General features: G+C 52.8%; 1 protein-coding gene across 2 annotated transcripts; it reads left to right on the top strand.

Annotated features, from left to right (window-relative positions):
• The first annotated feature begins 520 nt into the window (after window positions 1-520).
• On the top strand, window positions 521-20,226 carry Med25 (mediator complex subunit 25). 2 transcript variants are annotated; one of them, XM_047529148.1, is made up of 18 exons: window positions 521-714; window positions 808-853; window positions 1,991-2,115; window positions 9,321-9,419; window positions 9,773-9,893; window positions 10,168-10,330; window positions 10,463-10,593; window positions 10,826-10,913; window positions 11,003-11,196; window positions 11,598-11,726; window positions 12,142-12,227; window positions 12,311-12,368; window positions 12,496-12,603; window positions 14,944-15,132; window positions 15,444-15,515; window positions 15,629-15,847; window positions 16,141-16,321; window positions 18,440-20,226. In XM_047529148.1, the coding sequence occupies exons 1-18, from the start codon at window positions 581-583 to the stop codon at window positions 18,682-18,684; spliced, it is 2,388 nt and encodes a 795-aa protein (XP_047385104.1). In that variant the 5' UTR covers window positions 521-580; the 3' UTR covers window positions 18,685-20,226. The 2 variants fall into 2 exon arrangements, with proteins under 2 accessions (XP_047385104.1, XP_047385105.1); XM_047529149.1 differs by lacking the exon at window positions 18,440-20,226 and adding an exon at window positions 16,748-16,901.
• Window positions 20,227-20,740: the final 514 nt, after the last annotated feature.

The following is a 20,740-nucleotide window of genomic DNA, read 5'->3' on the forward strand; positions in this document are numbered from 1 at the left end:
TTCTTTTCAAGGGAAAACAGCTGCACCCTCGTCCAAGTTGACCGCAACCTTAAAACGTTGCCTAGTAACCTCATCTCGGACGACGTGATTGGGCCCTTCATGCGTCCTTCCCCCCACTCTCCCGGTGCCAGAACAGAACCCAGAAACTTAATCCCTAGCTTAGAAAACACTGGAGGCGTGCGCGTAGCCTAGCAACCAGGTCTCCCGCCTCCCTCAAGACCAGAGACAAAAAAAAAAAAAAAAAAAAAAAAAAAAAAAAAAAAAAAAAAGAGGCGCCCCTCTCAAAGATGGCGGCCGGCTGTCCCGCTTTCCATTTACTGCTCTCGATAGTCCTGACAATAATTCAGTCTTCCCCATGAGGTCCACTAAGCGGTTCACTATGTCCTGTATGGGTCTCTCAGGCTGTGGGTGTAAACAAGGATGGAGATAAAACATCACACGCCGGGTGCCCCGCACAAACATGGCCGCCGGAGCATCCTTCGCGGCAACCAGCGGACCGGGCAAGGTGCGCGCGCAACCCGGGCGCACTTCCGCTCATCCCGGGGTGGCAGAGGCGACGGTGGCGGCTGCTGGTCGGGTTATGGTGCCCGGGTCGGAGGGCCCGGCCCGCGCCGGGGGCCTGGTGGCCGACGTGGTGTTTGTGATCGAGGGCACAGCCAACCTAGGGCCCTACTTCGAAGGGCTCCGTGAGCACTACCTGCTCCCGGCTATAGAGTGAGTGCGGTTTCGGGACTCAGCCTCGCTCTCCAACTTGAGTTTTCCGCAGCCTCCCTACCTGACCCAATCTTTACTCTCCGGTCCTCGCAGGTATTTTAATGGTGGTCCTCCGGCTGAGACGGACTTCGGGGGAGACGTGAGTGTTGGGAAGAGGAGGAAGGAGGAGCTGGGCCTGAACCCTTGGGTTGTGGGAGGAGGACTGGTTCTGGACCCCGGGTCGGAGGGAGGAGGGCTGGGCCTGGACCCCTGGGTCTGAGGGAGGAGGCTGGGCCTGGACCCCTGGGTCTGAGGGAGGAGGCTGGGCCTGGACCCTGGGTCTGAGGGAGGAGGAGGACTGGGCCTGGACCCTGGGTCTGAGGGAGGAGGAGGACTGGGCCTGGACCCCTGGGTCTGAGGGAGGAGGAGGACTGGGCCTGGACCCCTGGGTCTGAGGGAGGAGGGCTGGGCCTGGACCCCTGGGTCTGAGGGAGGAGGGCTGGGCCTGGACCCCTGGGTCTGAGGGAGGAGGGCTGGGCCTGGACCCCTGGGTCTGAGGGAGGAGGGCTGGGCCTGGACCCCTGAGTCTGAGGGAGGAGGGCTGGGCCTGGACCCCTGGGTCTGAGGGAGGAGGAGGACTGGGCCTGGACCCCTGGGTCTGAGGGAGGAGGAGGGCTGGGCCTGGACCCCTGGGTCTGAGGGAGGAGGGCTGGGCCTGGACCCCTGAGTCTGAGGGAGGTGGGCTGGGCCTGGACCCCTGGGTCTGAGGGAGGTGGGCTGGGCCTGGACCCCTGGGTCTGAGGGAGGTGGGCTGGGCCTGGACCCTGGGTCTGAGGGAGAAGGAGGACTGGGCCTGGACCCCTGGGTCTGAGGGAGGAGGAGGACTGGGCCTGGACCCCTGGGTCTGAGGGAGGTGGGCTGGGCATGGACCCCTGGGTCTGAGGGAGGAGGACTGGGTCTGGACCCCTGGGTCTGAGGGAGGAGGAGGACTGGGCCTGGACCCCTGGGTCTGAGGGAGGAGGGCTGGACCTGGACCCCTGGGTCTGAGGGAGAAGGGCTGGGCCTGGACCCTAGGGTCTGAGGGTGGAGGGCTGGGCCTGGACCCCTGGGTCTGAGGGAGGAGGGCTGGACCTGGACCCCTGGGTCTGAGGGAGAAGGGCTGGGCCTGGACCCTAGGGTCTGAGGGTGGAGGGCCAGGTTCCAGATTCCTGAGTCTGAGGGAAGAGAAGGATGCTGAGATCCTTAAGATTTTTTTCTGAGGGAAAAGATTAAACTTTCCTCTGCCTTTCCCTCCCAGTATGGAGGGACCCAGTACAGCCTCGTGGTTTTCAACACTGTGGACTGCGCTCCAGAGTCTTACGTGCAATGCCATGCTCCCACCAGCAGCGCCTATGAGTTTGTCACCTGGCTCGATGGCATTAAGTGAGCTTTTCCCCCTACTGTGGTGGGGTTTGGGTCCTGTGAGGGACTGTGAAAATGGTGTCTTGGGCCAGACCTGCAGGAGCCATTCTTTCACATAAGGTAGTTGAAAAAACTTTGAGGGTCCATGTATTATAATCCATAAATCACTTGTCCAGGGCCTGATTCCTGGGCTGTGGGAGAAGGGCCGGGCCCTGGAAGAGCTCAGAAGTGTGTTCATCTGGTTTATCTGGTTTACTTCCCATTCAGGGAGGCTTGGTTGAGCAGCACATCTGCCATGCACTCCATATGTGATTCCACCTTTTGTCCCCTTTCCCCGTCCTCCCTGTCCTCCTTCAGATGAGTACATTGAAGGGATTGTACTGTGGTTTGGGTTAGAGCTTGATAGTTCATATTGCAAACTCTGGAGTCAGGTGGCTGCGGGTCATGTCATTGCTACTCCTCTACACATCTCAAGAGTCCCTGGCTCCTGTGTGCTCCTTTCCCATGTAGTGATGTTCGTAATAATTGCATTAGTTCTTTTAATTATCTATTGCTGCAAAATGGTCACCCCCAACCTAATGATTTAAAACTACAGTAAGTCATTGCCAGTGGCCCATACCTCCAATCCCAGAGACTCGGGAGGCTGATGCAGGAGGATCACAAGTTCAAAGTCAGTTTCTCAGCCACTTAATGAGACTCTGTCTCAAAAATTAAAAATGACTGGAGATGTGATTTAGTAGTTAAGCACCACTGGGTTCAATTCCCATATTTTAAAAAAATACATAAAAAAAAAAAAAAGAAGAAGAAGGAGGACTGGGATTGTGGCTCAGTGGTAGAGTGCTTGCCCAGCATGTGTGAGGCACTGGGTTTAATCCTCAGCACCACATAAATATAAATAAATAAAATAAAGGTATTGTGTCCATCTACAGCTAAACATTTTTTAAAAGTAGATATTGATAGACCTTTATTTTATTTATTTATATGTGGTGCTGAGAATCAAACCCAGTGCCTCATGCATCCTGGGCAAGCACTGTACCACTGAGCCACAACCCCAGCCCTGACAGCTAAAAATATTAAAGAAAAAAAACTTGGGATGTAGCTTAGTAATAGAGCACCCCAGGTTTAATTTTAATTCCCAGTACTACATGAAAAGAAAAAAAGGAAAGGAAAAAAAAATGGAAGTAATTGTCATCTTGTACCATGTCTGTGAAGGAGGAATTCAGCAGGAGCTTAACTGGAAGTTTTGCCCTGGGATCTTTCATGGTGTTGGAATCATCTAAGACTTGGGCTGGGCAGGAGGATCCATGTCCAACAGCCATCTTTCTCTGGCTCTTGACTGGAGACCTCAGTTCCTTGCTGGCTATTAGCCACAAGTTTTTTTCCACAAGGCTGCTTGACTGGCCTATTGTAGCACCTGACCTTCTTCACAGTGAGTGATTCAGAAAGGAGAGCAATGAGGAAGCTACCATGCCACTTTCTAGGTCTCGGAAGTCACACATCATCACTTCTGCCAGGTTCTCTTTGGTAGACAAGTATGTCCTATTTTGTGTGGAAGGAGGGACACTCATGGTTGTGAATATTGGAAGTCAGGATCTTTGGAGGCCCTCTTGGGAGCATGCTACCACACCTCATAGGATATTTTGGCAATTAAATGAGTTCATGACTGTGTTTTACATGGCCTATGCATAGTAAGTGTCTTGCAACTTCTGGGAAGCTGGGACTTGCCTTTGTTGTGCTTTTGTGGTGCTGGGGATGGAACCCAGGACCTTGAGCATGCTAGGCAAGCAGTCTACCACTGAGCTACATTTCAGTCTTTGTAGGATGTATAACACCATCCCTAGCTGCTCCCCATTAGATGCCAGTAGCACACCTTCCAGAGTTGTGACAACCAAAAATGTCTCTAAGCATTATCAAATGTCCCCTGGGGGCAAAATCCAACCCAGATGAGAACCACTGGGCTAGATTGTGGTAAGGCTTGACTAATACTACATGGAGGCTCCTTGAGGACCAAGTTCAGATCTAACGCATCTGAAGTCCCCTTGACCCCTAGCTCCCAGCATAGGAGCCCTCAGGAAAACTTCATTGGAAGAGTCAATGAGTGAATGCTCACAGTGCACTGCCTGCTGATGACCCCAGTAAATTCCTACATCACCTTTCAGACTACAGCTTCAGTATCTTCCTGGGTGGGAAACCATCCTTGATTTTTGCAAGCAGTCACTGGCTCACTCCTCCATCCTGAGGTCCCTCCTATGTTCCTGTTACAGCCCATGCCTCTGGACTGTGGATGTCCTTGAGTATTTCTCTTTATTTCCATCTGGCACCCAAAAGACCTTAGCAGACCTTGACTGAGTAAGTAAATATATGAGTAAAAGCTACAGGCAGACTAACCACCAAGAAACCAAACCTTCCACAGGTGTGAAATATTGGGAAAAGCAGTTGAACTCCCTTATTAGAAAATTCTGTGTGTGCATGGTGTCTCATGCCTCAGATCCCGGTGCCTCAGGAAGCTAAGGAAGGAGGATCCCAAGTTCAAGGCCATCCTGGGCAACTTACTGAGACTCTGTCTCAAAATAAGATAAGAAATAAAACCCCAAGGACATTGACAAGATAAGTGGGAGCTGCTATCTGAATGCCTAAATCACATGTCCATCCTGCTTAGCTCAGAATGCACTATAATAGAACCAAATGAAACTATGTGTCCTTACAATGGAGGCCGCTAATCAGCTGATGAACTTTTTAAGCCATTATTATTATTGTCACTGTCATTATCTTTATCCTTGTAGTTTGGTACTGGGTACTGAACCCAGGGACTCCTTACCCCTTTTATTTTCATTTTGAGATAACATCTTGCTAACTTGTGGGAGGCTGACCTCAATCTTGCAAATCCTCCTGTCTCAGCCTCCTGAGTTGTTGGATTTCAGGTGTGTCTGACTGGCTTAAGCCTTTTTTTTTTTTTTAAGTGTAGATGGACACAATACCTTTATTTTGTATATTTACTTTTATGTGGTGCTTAGTATCAAACCCAGTGCCTCACACGTGCTAGGCAAGTGCTCTACTACTGAGCCACAATCCCAGCCTTTAAACCATTTTTTTAACATTTCCAGTGGCTATTGTTTTGATCAAGTCCTATGTAATCAACTGAACTCATTTTCTGTGACATTCCAGGTGGGTCTGGAACAGGCATCACAAGAAATTCAGCCTGTTTTCTTCACACTGGGAGAAATCGTGCGTTCTCCTGGCATGTCTGATGCTGAAGGAACAAGGCATGCAGTGAAAGTTCTCAAATGTCCTTGCTTTGAGAAGATTGCTTTCTGATGTTACATTTCCCTTCTTACAAGGGGACAGTTTTTTCCATCTCCTGGGGAAAAAACCTGACCTAGAGTCAGGAAAAATAGAGGTAGAAGGAAAGCAGACAGACCTGAGTGTCTTCCCGGTAGCATTATGGCAATTCATTTGTTCATTCATTGGCACCTATGAGTTACCAGGGAGGACAAGACAGGCCAGGTCCTGGCTCTTGCTAAGTTGCAGAGGCTTACCTCAAACTTGGAATTGTCCTGCCTCAGCCTCTCAAGTTTCAGGGATTATAGATGTACACCACCATGCTGGCTTTATTTTATTATTGTTATTTTTTGGTACTGGGGATTGAACCCAGGGGTACTTAACCACTGAACCATATCCCCAGCCCTTTTTTATATATTTTATTTAGACACAGGGTCTCCCTGAATTCCTTAGGCCCTGGCTAAGTTGCTTGGCAATCTCTTTTGGAGCTGGTAACATGATTTATTCTCAGTGTTCAATAAGAAAAAGCAGGTTTTAGCCAGGTGTGGTGGTGCACGCCTACAGGCCTAGCAGTTTGGGAGGCTGAGGCGGGAGGATTGCAAGTTCACAAAGCCAGCCTCAGCAACTTAGCGAGGCCCTAAGCAACTCAGCAGGACCCTGTCTCTAAATAAAAAATATATAAAAAAGGGCTGGAGATGTGACTCCAAGGTTGAGTGCCCCTGGGTTCAATCACCATACCAAAAAAAAAAAAATGAAAAAGCAAGTTTTAGGGTCTCATAGTGAACAGTCTGTTATACTTTCTTAAGTTTTATTTTTATTTTATTTTATTTTATTTTTATTATTTATTTATTTATTTTATTATTGTACACAAATGGGATACATGTTGTTTCTCTATTTGTACATGGCGTAAAGGCATACCATTTGTGTAATCATAAATTTACATAGGGTAATGTTTGATTCATTCTGTTATTTTTTTCCCTTCCCCCCACCCCTCCCACTCCTCAAGTTTTATTTTTAAATTGAAGAATAATTCACATGAAAATACTCTTTTTAAAGTGTGGGACTTGGGGCTGGGCGCAGTGGTACATGCCTGTAATCCTCATGGCTTGGGAGCCTGAGGTAGGAGAATCGAAAGTTCAAAGAACCTCAGGAACATAGTTAGCAAGGCCCTAAGCAACTTAGAGAGACCTTTTCTCAAAATAAAAAATTTTTAAAGAGGGCTGGGGCTGGGGATGTGGTTCAATCCCTGGTATGGAAAAAAAAAATTCTAAAAGTGAGTGATTTGGCAGCATTTGGGACCCATTACAGTGTTGTGCACCCATCACCTTTGTCTCATTCCAAAACATTTTCATTACCCAAAAGGAGATTCCACATGCATGAAAAAATTGCTTCCCATTCCCCCCAGCCCCAGGCAGAGCACTTGGCTCAAGTCTCAGAAAGACCTCCCAAAGTTATGGTTTGATTTCTTTTTTTTTAATTTTTGGTACTGGGAGTTGAACCCAGTGGTGCTTTACCACTAAGCCACATCCCAGCCCTTTTAAATTTTATTTAAAAAAAAAAATATTTTTAGCTGTAGACAAACACAATACCTTTCTTTTTTTTTTGGTATTGGGTATTGAACTCAGGGTCACTTGACCACTGAGCCACATCTCCAGCCCTATTTTGTATTTTATTTAGAGGCAGGGTCTCACTGAGCTGCTTACCACCTTGCTTTTTTGCTGAGGCTGGCTTTGAACTCGCTGTCCTCCTGTCTCAGCCTCCCGAGTCACTGGAATTACAGGCCTGCGCCACTGTGCCCAGCTACAATACCTTTTATTTATTTATTTGTTTATTTTTACGTGATGCTGAGCATCGAACCCATTGTTTCACATGTGCTAGGCAAGTGCTCTGCCACTGAACTACAACCCCAGCCCCATTTTATTTTTTATTTTGAGACAGGGACTTGCTAAGTTGCTGAGGCTAGCCTTGAACTTGTGATCCTCCTGCTTGAACCTCCTAGTCGCTAGATTACAGGCGTGATTGCGCCTGACCCTGTGGTTTGATTTCTTACATGGTGGGAAGCCAGGCAACAAACTATATCTAGGGTTGGTTCATTCAGTGGAGTCCACCCCTACTCTGGCCTTAAAATTCCTGTGGAAAACAGCCTTGAAGGTGAGGAAGAGGAAGGCCAGGGAGTGGGTGGGAAGGAGCAACAGTGGGGACCAAGGTCTGTGAGACAGGGAGGAGCGACCTGGGGTCCAGGAGCTCCCAAGCCAAGTGAGACTGCAAAAAAATCAGTCTGTGAACTTGGGTGGGGAATAGCAGGGCTATCTTGCTCTACCAGGCTGCTGATGGGATGGTTCATTCAGCAGGTTCCCCAAACCTGTGTCATCTGTGGTGCATTTTGTAGTGAGGGCTCACATGACTTGGACTCCCTCACTGAGGGCTGCACAGGCCAGGTACGGCAGGGGCTGGCTGTGGAGGGAAGCATGACAGTCACAGTGTCGGGTGACTTGTAATGTGATTGAGATAGCAGGCAGGGCAAGCTTCCTGGAGGAGAGCATACTAGGCTATGTGTCACAGAATAGGCAAATGAGGTTTCTGCTGAGGCCAGAATCAGGTGTGGCATAGGGGGAACACATGTAGAGACCTAGGAGTGTAAGATGTTCTGGAAGCTTCTCAGGCAGAGGCTGTGGAAAGGGAGAGCTAGGCAGTGCTGGAGGTGTGTAGGGCTCTAGATGCCTGGCTGAGGGCTTGGAACCGTTCCAGCCTTCATGGACTCAGTTGGCTGGGTAACCTTTTGTTTATTTAGCACACTTTTCCCAGAGGCCTCCACATGCCAGACTGTGGTGGATAGGGCTGGGGAAAAGATAATATTCACAACCTGTCCCTGCCTGTGGGAAACATGGGAGTGGACATGGATGCTGTGACCATGTGTCCCCTGAGGCAAAGTCAGCCTGAAGAGAGGTGGCTGCAGTAGCTGTGCAGGATGAGATGCCTTCCCTTGGCCACACCCAACGTGGGGTAGACTTTGCACCTGCAGAGTAGGTGCCTGGGAAGCTTGAGTGTATGTGTTAGTTTCCTAACCTGCTGAAGGAAAGCACTGAAACCTGGGTTAGAATCATCTCGGGGCTGTAAAAGGTGGAAGTCAAGATCAAGGTGCCAGCAGGGCCATGCTCCCTCTGAAATCTGTAGAGCAAGGGTCCTTCCTTGCTGCTTCCAGCCTCAGGTGGCCCTGGCATCTTTCACCTTGCTTCAGTGTCACCCAGTCTTCCTATGACCGCCTTCTCTGCCTCCTCTCTGTGTTTGTCTGTGTCCAAGTTTTTCGTTTTCATAGATGCTAAGCATATTGGATTGGGGTCCCCTAATGATCTTCACTTCCCTTCAGGACCAGGGTAGGGATGTAGTTCAGTGGTGGGGCCCTGGCCTAACATGTATAGGATGCTGAGTTCCATCCCTGGCACTGTAGAACAAAACAAAAAGCTCTCTTTCCAATAAGGTCACATGCTGAGGCTCTGTGGCTTAGGACCTCAAGCTGTCATTGCGGGGAGACATTTCCATCCATAGCACTAGGTGGACAGAGGAAGACCCCCTTGTTGGGAAGGAGAGGTGAAGCCAGGGCTGCTTTAATCATGTGGCAGACATCCTAGAGAGGCAGGGACACAGGGCAAATGGGTTAGTTACACTAGGACTGGGACACAGCCTAGGGGCCCAGGTGTGGTGACCTGGGTGCTTTACTATTCCCTGTTCTGAAGGTCTCTCTCCCAGGCCTCATAATTAAGAGGTCAAGTGTTCCCTGTCCTTACTCAGCCTGGGGCCTCACCAGCACCAGGAATGGAGCGGAGAAACAACTTGTGTCCCATTGTTCCAAAGTGCATAGTCCCGTGTGGCCACGACTGGGATGCTTCGGGTGGCTTTGGGTTTGGGGGTAGGGGGCACCCTGGAACTGACTGCCTGGCACCCTGCAGGTTCATGGGTGGGGGCGGAGAGAGCTGTAGCCTCATTGCCGAAGGCCTCAGCACAGCTCTGCAGCTGTTTGACGACTTCAAGAAGATGCGGGAGCAGATGTGAGTCCCCTGTGTGGGCCTGGTCCGCCTCCCCTCACCTGTTCTTGGTAGTAGCATGTCCTGTGTCTCTACCTCTATCCTCACCCTGGAGAGGAGGGAGGCGGGAAATGTGTCCCGGGGTAGCTTGGACCAGCGTTTCCTTTTCAGGACAAGGCCTCAGCTCTGGGTCTTCCCTCCTGCCTACCTTTTCTACTGGGTGTCTTAGGGAGTTCCCGAACCTCTCAGAGCCAAAGTATAAAGTGGCATCACTTTTGGTTTATTGTGGGTGAAGTGTATGAACCTGGTACTAGGTCTGGGTCCCTTCTCAGGGCCCCTGTTGGGGCCTGCTCCATGTCTTGTCTTGTCCCTGGCAGTGGCCAGACACACCGAGTATGTCTCCTTATCTGCAACTCGCCTCCATATCTGCTGCCTGCTGTTGAGAGCACCACATACTCGGGATACACGACTGAGAGCCTCGTCCAGCAGATTGGGGAGGTGAGGACCCCTGGCCTGAGAGAGGAGGGCTGGGCCTGGACTCACAGAACAGCTGGGGACTCTGGCCAGCTGTTTACTTGTTGAAAGAATTATAGCCCAGGGTTTCCGGGGGCAACTAATACCTCATGTCCTCATCTTCTGTCCCATAGCCTGATGGGAATGAAGGGTTCTAGAGCCCAGGTCATCCAGTCGCACCATGGTGTGGTAGCATGGGCGCTGGCTCCCACAACCCTATGAAGGGACCCTGTCTTGACCCCTGTCCCTTTTTCTGCAGCGCGGGATCCACTTCTCCATCGTGTCTCCTCGGAAGCTGCCTGCCCTGCGGCTTCTGTTTGAGAAGGCGGCTCCCCCAGCCTTGCTGGAACCGCTACAGCCTCCGACAGATGTGAGCCAGGACCCGAGGCACATGGTGCTGGTGCGGGGGCTGGTGCTGCCTGGTGAGGCCCCGGGGTGTCAGGGCAGGGGCTTGGGGTGTTTTCCCAACTGTCTTTGACTGGGATTTTGGATTTCTCTCCCCTCTCTTCCCCTCCAACTTCTCTCGGGGGCCTGGTCTTGCATCCTGCTTCCAGTTGGGGGTGGCTCAGCCCCAGGACCCCTCCAGCCCAAGCAACCAGTCCCTCTGCCTCCAGCTGCCTCCTCGGGTGCCACACTGTCCACTGCACCCCAACAGTCCCTGCCCCCCGTCCCACCACAGTACCAGGTACGGATGTTGCCAGGGACAGGCCTATTCATGGGACCTTGCAGGAGCCCTATGGGATAGAACTAATTGAATGGTGGGGCGTGTGGGGTGTGACAAGCCTGGGACATTGAGGGGCTGGCGATAGGAATCCTGGGCTCCCAGGAGACGAGCTGGGGCGGTGGCCTTATGGGGCTCTCTGCACACAAGGACTGGCAGTGCATGGTCCTTACAGCCCCCTCCCCTCTGCTCCCAGGTCCCTGGGAATCTGAGTGCAGCTCAGGTAGCTGCCCAGAATGCAGTGGAGGCTGCTAAGAACCAGAAGGCTGGGCTGGGCCCACGCTGTAAGTGGTGGGTAAAGATGGGGGTTGGGGGCTGGGCAGGCCCTTCCCACACCTCTGTTCCCCACTTGCTCCCTTGGTCTCTCCCACAGTCTCGCCCATCAATCCTCTTCAGCAAGCTGCTTCAGGAGTGGGGCCCCCCTTCAGCCAGGCCCCAGCACCACCGCTACCCCCAGGGCCCCCTGGTGCTCCCAAGCCGCCTCCTGCTTCCCAGCCCAGCCTGGTCTCCACTGTGGCTCCTGGCCCGGGCCTGGCCCCTCCTGCGCAGCCTGGGGCACCATCCATGGTAGGTGCCCACGTGCCCTCTTTGCCATTCCTCTTCTTGGCTACATGGGATGAAGAGGCTGAGAGAGCCATTGGCCTTCCTGAACAGTGTCCAGGGGGCATAGCTTTGTGGCCTGGGGCCACTGGGGTTCAAGGATCACATACTACATGGCTATGAGGCAAGAGGTTGGAGGAGAATCATGAAGCTTGTGGTTTCATGTGCGTCAGAGCTGCTCTGAGGAGGCCAGGCATCGTGGGACTTGAGAGTCCTGGTGTCCTGCAAGGGTGGAGCATCCATGGCCTAGTGCTGTTGGATGTGTAGAGGAAGAGACCTTTGTCCCACTCTCCTTGCCTGTCCCTCTTAGGATCACCCCTCCTGGGAGATGGTTTAGCCCCGCTCATCCCCCTTTTCCCCCTTTGCAGGCAGGCACTGTGGCCCCAGGTGGGGTAAGCGGCCCTTCCCCAGCCCAGCTTGGGGCCGCAGCCCTTGGAGGGCAGCAGTCAGTCTCTAATAAGCTCCTGGCCTGGAGTGGAGTTCTTGAGTGGCAGGAGGTAAGTGAACTTGCAGGTCCCTTGTGCGTGTGGGACCAAGTGCCAGGCCAGGGGACTTGTGGACCAGAGGAGAGTTCTGAGGATATGTGGGATTTGTGGCTCAGAGTTCAGGACTGGGGGTGTTCGAGGGTTATATTGAAGTTAAGAACCCAGGGAAGCCTAGGATCTGGGGGCCAGAGAGATGTCTCAGGGACCTTGCAGGAAAAGGGATTATGGAGTTTGGGCCAGGGGAGGAGCCCTGACCTTTGTTGAATTTAGAGACTAGAGGAGCATGGGGTTGGTGCTGGAGGAGCGCAGGGCGTGTGGGGGGTAAGCCGAGGGACAGCTTGAACTTTGGAACTCCCAGAGTGGAACAGAAGGGGGCAGGGAACCGGGGGCTCAGGCCCTTTTTACTGACTCCTCCCTCTTCCCCCAGAAACCCAAGCCTGCCTCAGTGGATGCCAACACCAAGCTGACCCGGTCACTGCCCTGCCAGGTCTACGTGAATCATGGAGAGAACCTGTAGGTGACTGTCGGGGGCGGGGCGGGGCTGGGGCGGGGCTGGGGCTCCCACCCTCCTGACCCCTCTCTGGCCTTGCCCTCAGGAAGACTGAGCAGTGGCCCCAGAAGCTGATCATGCAACTCATCCCCCAGCAACTGCTGGTAAGTGGCTGGGGTGGGGGATGCCAAGCCTGTCAGTTGGCACCCACCCTGTCCTCTGTTCCCCATCCCTTCCCTGCCTCCGTGCCCCCTCCTCACTCCCCACACGATGACTTCTGTGTCTCCCCAGACCACCTTGGGCCCTCTGTTCCGGAACTCAAGGATGGTCCAGTTCCATTTCACCAACAAGGACCTGGAGTCCCTCAAAGGCCTCTACCGCATCATGGGCAATGGCTTTGTGAGTCCTGGTCACGGTGGTTGGGCCCTGACTCTTCTGCCTGCTTCTGGCCTTTGACAGGAACCCTCAGGGTGCCAGACCCAGGAGCTTTTCTTTTTTGGTGCTCTAGCCTGGAGCCATTTTTGAGGGTTGGTGGGCTTAGTGAGCTTGGGCTTTCTGGCCTTTCTCCCAGACTCTCAACTTTTATCGTAATTATATTTTGTGCCAGATTGAGGTACATCCCATAGAGATAGTGTGACTGTGGTGCGACAGGAGCAGTTAGGAGAACTCCATTCTGACAGTTTTGCTGGGTGTGTTAGTTTCCTCTGCTGCTGTAGCACACTGCCCCAAACTGAGGCAATTCACTCTCGTGATTATGGAGACCAGAAGCCGGAGGTGAAGGCAGGCAGGGCCATGCTGTCTCTGCAGGCCCAGGGAACACTCTTTACTGCCTTCTCCAGCAGGGAACCTCTGGCTTCAGGCAGCATCATCCCATCTTTTTTGCATCCAAGCTCAGGCCCGTCTTTACCTTTCACATGGTTTTGAAGTGTGTCTGTGTCTTTTTTTTTTTTTCTTTCCCCATTTTAGGGATTGAACCCAAGACCTCATGCATGTTGAGCAAGTGCTCTGTTACTGAGCTACACCCTTTAGTCCTGTGTTGTTCTTATCAGGACACCAGCCATATTGAATTAGGGTCCACCCTAATGACCTCATCTTGTATCTCAAAAAAAACTGTTTCCAAATAGGGTCACCTTCAGAGGTGCTAGAGGTGTAGGACTTCAACGAGTCTTTTTGGAACACACAGCTCACCTCCTAACACGGATAGGAGCAAATCCAGTGATTCCCTATGCACTGTCACTGTTCCAGGAGCAAGACCTGTAGATGGACTACCTCACGGAAGCCTCTCAGAAACCATGAAGGCACCAAGTCTGGAGGTGTATGCTTGTAATCCTAATGACTTATGAGGCTGAGGCAGGAGGTTTGCAAGTTCAAGGCCAGCCTCCGCAGCTAGCAAGGACCTATCAAATTGAAAAAAACAAAACCAAAACCAAACCACTGGGTTCTATCCACAGTGCCATATACACAAAAAGAACATGAAGCTGACATTCCCTAGAGTTGGGAACACTCTCAGCTGTAGTATTCCCAAGAAATAGGTCGTTGGCTCACGAACAAGTTACCTTTCATGTTTCTGTGTCAGGCGTGGGCTCTCTTCATATGGTTGCCATCCCATGGCAGCTGAGACCACAATCATCTGGAAGCTTGACTGGGCTGGGTGTTCAGACTGACCCACTGACCTGGTCCTGGCCGTCCTCTGGGACCATCAATCAGCACATCTGCATGTGGCCCGAGAGTGTGGCTTAATCTTCCTCACAGTATGGCAGCTGGGTTTTCCAAGAGCAAATGCTCATTTTTGTCATGGAACAGGACCTCGGAGGCGGGCAGCTATTGGGGTGGGTTTTGCAGCTCTGCGACTCAGGACCATGGTTTCTGTGGTTCTCTTGGCCTCTCCCTCATGGTCACAGGTTGGTTCTTATTTCCAGGCATCCTGCAAGGGGAGGAGCCATTGACTGTGTCCTTCCCATTCTTCAGGAAGCCAGAAACTGTTCTAGACCCCTTGGCAGGCTTCCTTTCCATCTCTGGGGCCAGGCCTCTTGTTGCAGAGGAGGCTGGGGGGACGGGCACGTTGTTTCCCTGAACAGCATTGGGCTCTGCTTGGAAGGGGGACCCATGGCCGTTGGGTAGGCATGAGCAGGCCTGCCTCAGGAGGAGGCCGGGGCTCAAGGCCAGCTCCTCCCTGAGGAGGAGCTGGGAACACTCAGTGTGATTGCCTTCACGGGGGACAGGAGTGTTTGCTGTGTGCTTCTTGTGGGCTGAGCTGTGGGCAGGGAACTTGATGTGTACCCTGTGTCCCTGAGATGTTGGTGCCACTTGGTTTGCACTGGCAGATACCAAGGCAGAGAGCAGTGTGACCACCCACTGAGTGCTCTTGGCTCTGCCTTTACCATTACACGTGGCTTCAGGCCTTTCCTCGCCCGCCTCCTCCCAGCAGCCCTGGTATTTTGTGGCCAAGAAAATGAGACGTGATGGCTGGGTCAAGGTCAGAGTGCTGGACCCCTCCCTATACCTGAGTCCTTTCTTTGATGGCGTCCTTAGCACTTGAAAGGAGCCCCAGTCTTGCTCTGGCGTTTGGGTACCCAGCTTACCCTTTAAGTCCTCTGGAGCCACCCAAAGCAGACCTCTCCTCAAACTTATGGTCGAAACCTCACTACCCTTTTATGTGGGGCTTCTAGAGCCTTCTAGAATGGGGAGGGATGGGATGCTTCCAGAGGCTGGACGGTTCTGAAGAGCCCCTGTCTGCAGGCGGGCTGCGTGCACTTCCCTCACACGGCCCCCTGCGAGGTGCGAGTGCTCATGCTCCTGTACTCGTCCAAGAAGAAGATCTTCATGGGCCTCATCCCCTACGACCAGAGCGGCTTCGTCAACGGCATCCGGCAGGTCATCACTAACCACAAGCAGGTCCAACAGCAGAAGCTGGAGCAGCAGCGAGGGGTGAGCAGAGTCTCCACCCGGTGTCCTGCCTCTTCCTGTCTGGGGTCCAGAACTTAGTTGGTCCTTTTCCCAAGACATGGCTCCCCAAAGTTCCAGCATACCCTCACATTTCCTGGCAATCCTCTCACAGCTTCCGTGCCCACATCAAACTCCTTATGCCCTCTTAGGGACCTGGGAGCCTGTGACTTACTTTCATACTGCTGTGCCCCAAGAGAATGTTCCTGACTCCATACGTGCTCAGGTCTTCCCCAGCTTGGGTTCAGGACCCCTCTCTTCCCTGTCACTGATCTGACCCCTCTCTCCCCATGCAGATGGGGGGACAGCAGGCACCCCCTGGTCTGGGCCCCATTCTGGAGGACCAAGCAAGGCCCTCACAGAATCTGGTGAGGACGGGGTTGATGGGGTCAGGGATGGGGTGGGATGGCCCCAGAGGATGCCAGGCCGAGGGTGTGGGGGCTTTGCCCTTCTCCCTCACTCCCCTCTCTCTTCCCACCAGCTCCAGCTCCGCCCACCTCAGCCCCAGCCTCAGGGCACTGTGGGGGCCTCTGGGGCCACAGGGCAGCCCCAGCCCCAAGGTACCACCCAAGCCCCCCCAGGGGCTCCCCAAGGCCCTCCTGGAGCAGCCCCTGGCCCACCCCCTCCTGGACCCATTCTTCGACCCCAGAACCCTGGGGCCAACCCTCAACTACGGAGCCTCCTCCTCAACCCACCACCGGTGAGATTTGGGGGTGGGGAGAGCCAGGGTCTTGGATCCTGGTCCTAGTGGTTTGGGTCTTTCATCTGGGAGGAGGGACATTGGCTTTGGTCAGGGTATGAATGGAGACCCATGAGGGCTCCCAGCAGGACACCTCCTTGGTGTTAAATGGTGTCTGCTAAGATGGATCTGTAGGAAGACCTCCCCAAACCGCAGGCCGAGACTTCTCCAAGCAGCCTCTCAGGCAGAGGCAGGATGGTGGGAGGTGGCAGCTCTCCCATCAGGGGCCTCTGAGCCACTCTGTGTTCCCCTAGCCCCAGACTGGGGTGCCCCCACCCCAGGCCTCCCTCCACCACCTCCAGCCACCAGGGGCTCCTGCACTGCTGCCCCCACCGCATCAGAGCCTAGGGCAGCCCCAGCTGGGGCCACCGCTCCTGCATCCACCACCCACCCAGTCCTGGCCCACACAGCTTCCCCCACGGGCACCACTGCCAGGTAAGGGGGTTCCGGGGGAGGGCAGGGGTCTGGACTGAGTGTCCCAGCATCCCCTGTGCAAGAGCGCCAATACCCTGTGGCCCTTGGGGGGCTCTGAGGGCGACTGGGAAGTGCAACCTGTGGGACCAAGGCCCTAGTAGTGGGAGGAGAACTCTTTCCCTGATCTTCTCCCATGTGTCCTGGGGGTGCTGGAAACATGATCTTGGGGCCAGAGAAAGTAGTTCAGGGGAAGGGCTCCCAAAGGCTCATGGGAAACAGTGTATTTGCAACCAGATGAGGTTAGAAGGTGCCTCTGAATGGTCCCCCAGGACTTCCTAGAAACTTGAGTGCCTTGGGCTCCCAAAGGAGGAGGGAGGAAGCAGGCCCAGGGCCCTCCATGGCCCAGGGTCTACTGGGAGATGCAGTCCCTTCCCCACTACCCCCCAGGTCAGATGCTGCTGAGCGGGGGTCCCCGGGGCCCGGTTCCCCAACCGGGCCTGCAGCCCAGCGTCATGGAGGACGACATCCTCATGGATCTCATCTGAACCCCCAACACCCAATAAAGTTCCTTTTAACACACACCCCGGCTCCCGTCACTGACGTCCCCCAGGACTGGGCAGGAAGAGACCTGGGGAGACATCTCTGTCCTTGTTTCTCACTTCAGCAGACTTTCCTGGGCCCTGGGCTGGATGAAGCCAGTCTTGTCTCGGCATGAGCCCGAGGCAGTCTGGTGCAGCCGGGTTCTGGGGGAGACATGGAGGCAGGCAGGCAGCACTTGGGACCACATGCTCTCTGGGAGGTTGTAGAAGACACCGCAGGAGAACATCTGAGCTAGCCAGGACCCATGGAGTCTGGAAAGAGAAGTAGCAATTGGTAAGGCCAGGAGGGACCTAGGTATGAGACTAGCAGAAGGGACACGTGGCTGTAGGAGACAGCAAGAGGCACAGCCAGACAGTGGATGGTTCTGTGCGTGAGTGTGAGGGAGGGTGGGAGGAGCTAGAGCGCTAGGCATGCGACAGATCGTGACAGTCTAAGATTCCAAACTGGGCAGCTTGAGGTTCATCTTGGGGACACCAGGCCATGAGAGGCTGTGAGCCAGGGCAAGTCTGGGCCAGCCCTGTTGTCAGAAAGATCCCTCTGGGCTACGGAGTGTGTCGAGGTAGGACAGGAGGCCAGGCAGGTTGGAGCTGAGAAAGTGGGGTAGGGTCAAGGTCAGCAGTCAGGGCCAGGCCTGGGTGATGATAGGTGGTGAGTGCCAGCAGTCCAAGGGATGTCAAAGGGACAGGTGCCATGGTGGTCGCTCAGGACATATCTTTAGAGGACAGTGTACGCTTGGTGGTTGAAGCATGGGAGTGGGTAAGATTGCACATGAAGAGAGGCCAGGTCCCGGGTCCCAATCAGATCAACCTCCTGTGGTTATGGACGAGGTAGACGGGCCGTTCCTTAGTGGAAGACCTGGCAGGGAACAGGTTTGAGACTTGGTGAGGGAGAGGGTCTTGAAGAATGTCAGGTGTCTGGGGCAGCTGAATACCGGTGGGTCTGGGGTGCAGGCCGTCTCCCCTGGGTGCAGAGAGTGAGTTGTCTGTTGTCAGACTCTAGATGTTAATTATTGTTCAGAGTGTGGTCCACACCTGGACCACAACTATCCAGTTTTGGGATGCTGGTTAGCAAGGCAGGTTCACAGGCTTGTCCCAGGAGAGAGGTTGCAATCTGGTGGCCCTTGGGCCACTCTGCAGATGAGTTTTGTTTGGCCTTCCCTGTGTTAGCATATGTAGCACTTTTTTTTCTTACAAGTTAGTTGTAAAAATCGGGATAATTCTCTCTCGTGTGTGCACACACACACACACTCACTCACTCACTCACTCACTCACACCCAATCTGCAGTCTTGGCTCCTCTTGATAAGTTGGAAGATCTGGCACCCCGGGGCCCACCCTTCTGCCCGGCAATAGCTGGCTGGAGCTGCCCCTTTCAGTGGGGCGTGTGCTCTCCAGTTCGCCACAGTCCCCACCACTCCCTCTTACTCCCCCACCATGAGGCAGCAGGGCACTGCCTTTGTCACTGGGCTGGCACTGTGGTTGTTCTGTGGTAGTGTTCAGAGAAAAGTGAAAACTTTCTTGTACCCATGTCTCTATCAAAAGCGGCAAAACGAAAGAGAGAAGGAGAGGGCCGCGTGTTTCGAGAAAAATGGGAACGAGACTATTTCTTTGTGGAAGTGAAGAGCATGCCTACGTGTTTAATATGCAAAAGAATCATGTCTGTGTTGAAAGAGTACAACCTGAAACGCCATTACAAGTCAAGGCACAGTAAGAGCTTCGACCAGTACACGGAGCAGACCAGAGATGCAATCCTCAGCGAACTGAAAAAGGGACTCAAGTGTCAGTAGGGTTTGCTTTGGAGAGTGAAGAGTAGAAGCGGACGGCTGCCATGAGCAGTTCTGAAATGACCTGAGAAGAACGACCTGGGCATTAAAACCTGCGACAGACCGTGAGTTTATAACGAGGAGCAGGATGGTGTCCTGAGTACAAACACCACTGTTGCAACTGTTGCTTGAGTCTAACGGGCATTTGTGTCTCACAGTGAATTGAAGATAAATTGAGAGGCTTTACAAGTCCAATTGCCTGAAAGAGTCGAATCAATCGTGGCCTTTTTCTATCGCTGCTCATAAACTATTACCATCCAGTTAGCTTTATTTATTTGTGGTGTTGAGAATTTTGATGTGACCGAAGAAGTCTGTGATGTGGTGCCGAGGCGGGCCCGGTGCTGGGGGCTGGCTTGCTATTGTGTAATGAGAGAACTGAGGAGTTTCATATGTACTGGTCAGAGTTCTTAAGCACAGCTGCGGACAGCTGTAGTAATCTGTCACAGGGGGATGTGTCCAGGCACCTTGATCCAAAGTGGCAGCGTTTGGCAACGACAGAGGTCAGATCCTCACTCAATCACCAGGCATTGAATAGTTCTAAAAAGCTAAGTGGAGCACACCACAGAGCCCTTGACGCTTAGTTCCTGTGCTTTAGCCACAGACGAGTTGATGGTGGCTTGACCCAGTGTGTTTCACAGAAGCTCTACAACCTGGGTGTGGAAATACCCCAACTGCTGAAGCTTACCACCTGGGTTCATTTCATATTACACAAAAGCCACACCTTGGTTCTCCTGATAAGGTCAGTTGGAGACTTCCGGTCAAGGTCACAACCCTTTGAACACTGAATACATCTCTGCAGAAACAGTCACAAACCACTCCTTGAATGTATGATTGTACTGGCCCAGCCCTGCAAAAATGGGGAAGCCTTGGCAAGGAATAATTTGGTACCTTTTCCTTTGCTGCAGTTGGTTTCTTGAAAGAGATGACCCAGACTTTGTCCACCCAGATTGTGGGGTCAGAGGCCAAGTCCCCAGAGGCTTCCTGCATCCACACGCTGTAAAAACGAACTAACACCGTCTAGTTTGCGCTTGTTGGTTAATGTGGCTCGCCAGAGTGAAGACCACAAGTAGCAGTTTCCCAGCGGGCACTGGTTCCTAGATGCAGTTGTTTTGGAAGATTGGAAGATTCTACGACTATCCAGTAGTTGACCTGAATATCCATATTTGGGGTGCCCACATGTGTGAGCAGCCAGCTGTTTCCGTTACGAACCTGAATCAAACTACTGCTTCCAGTTGAAGGGTTCATGGTTGAATTCCCAACTGCCTGTCCCACTGCGCCACCCTTGCCTGACACCGACCTCTTGGTGTAGAAGGGAAGATGTCAGTCTCCTGGCCTCAGCTCAAAGGAGCAAAAGAATAACGAAAGAGAAAAAAATTTTAATAATTAAATATTTCTATTTTTCAATTTGTATTTTTTCAATTTTGAATTTAAAATATAAACTCCGGTATCATACATGTTTGTATTATGTTCCATGCCTTCACCATAGTTCAGTAAAGATCCAATTTGATCATATTTTCTGGCCATGGACTTTTCTTATGCCTGACTAGTGCACTCATTTATGTGACCCGCCTGGCCCCTGGAGGCACTGGAGTCCCCACCCCTGCTCTGGAGCCCTCGGATCCAATCTGGGGCCTCGAGGGGGCTGGGAATCCACATTTGATACAAGCTCCCAAGGTGATTCTGATGCATAAGAAAGATGGAGGAGGAGACACTAGTGACAGCCGAAGACAGGAAGGTGGTGAGATTTCCCAGGCAGCCTGTGTAGTTGGGGTGTGAAAACGCAGATGACCTAAGGGACCAGGCAGGTGATGAAAATGCGTGACGTGGACGGGTGTAAGACAACAGGGAATGATGGGGACTGTGGCGAACTTGGAGAGTGCTTGCCCTGCCTAATGGCCTTCAAATTAAAAACCAAAACACTGTGAGGACCAAACAAAATCTGTTTGTGGGTCTCATGAGGCCGTAGGGCCACCATTTTGCGACCTCTGGAAGAAGACCCCCAGGACAAGAGCCAGAGAGA

Source organism: Sciurus carolinensis, chromosome 16 (genome assembly GCF_902686445.1).
Source record: "Sciurus carolinensis chromosome 16, mSciCar1.2, whole genome shotgun sequence".
Taxonomy (NCBI): Eukaryota; Metazoa; Chordata; class Mammalia; order Rodentia; family Sciuridae; genus Sciurus; species Sciurus carolinensis.

What these genes read in the sequence shown, in the direction of transcription:
- Med25 (XM_047529148.1), top strand. Translation starts at nt 581, where the DNA reads ATGGTGCCCGGGTCGGAGGGCCCGGCCCGCGCCGGGGGCCTGGTGGCC. An exon ending in TACCTGCTCCCGGCTATAGA is followed by an intron (nt 715 to 807) that starts GTGAGTGCGGTT and finishes CGGTCCTCGCAG; the next exon opens with GTATTTTAATGGTGGTCCTC. An exon ending in CAAGGCCCTCACAGAATCTG is followed by an intron (nt 15,516 to 15,628) that starts GTGAGGACGGGG and finishes TCTTCCCACCAG; the next exon opens with CTCCAGCTCCGCCCACCTCA.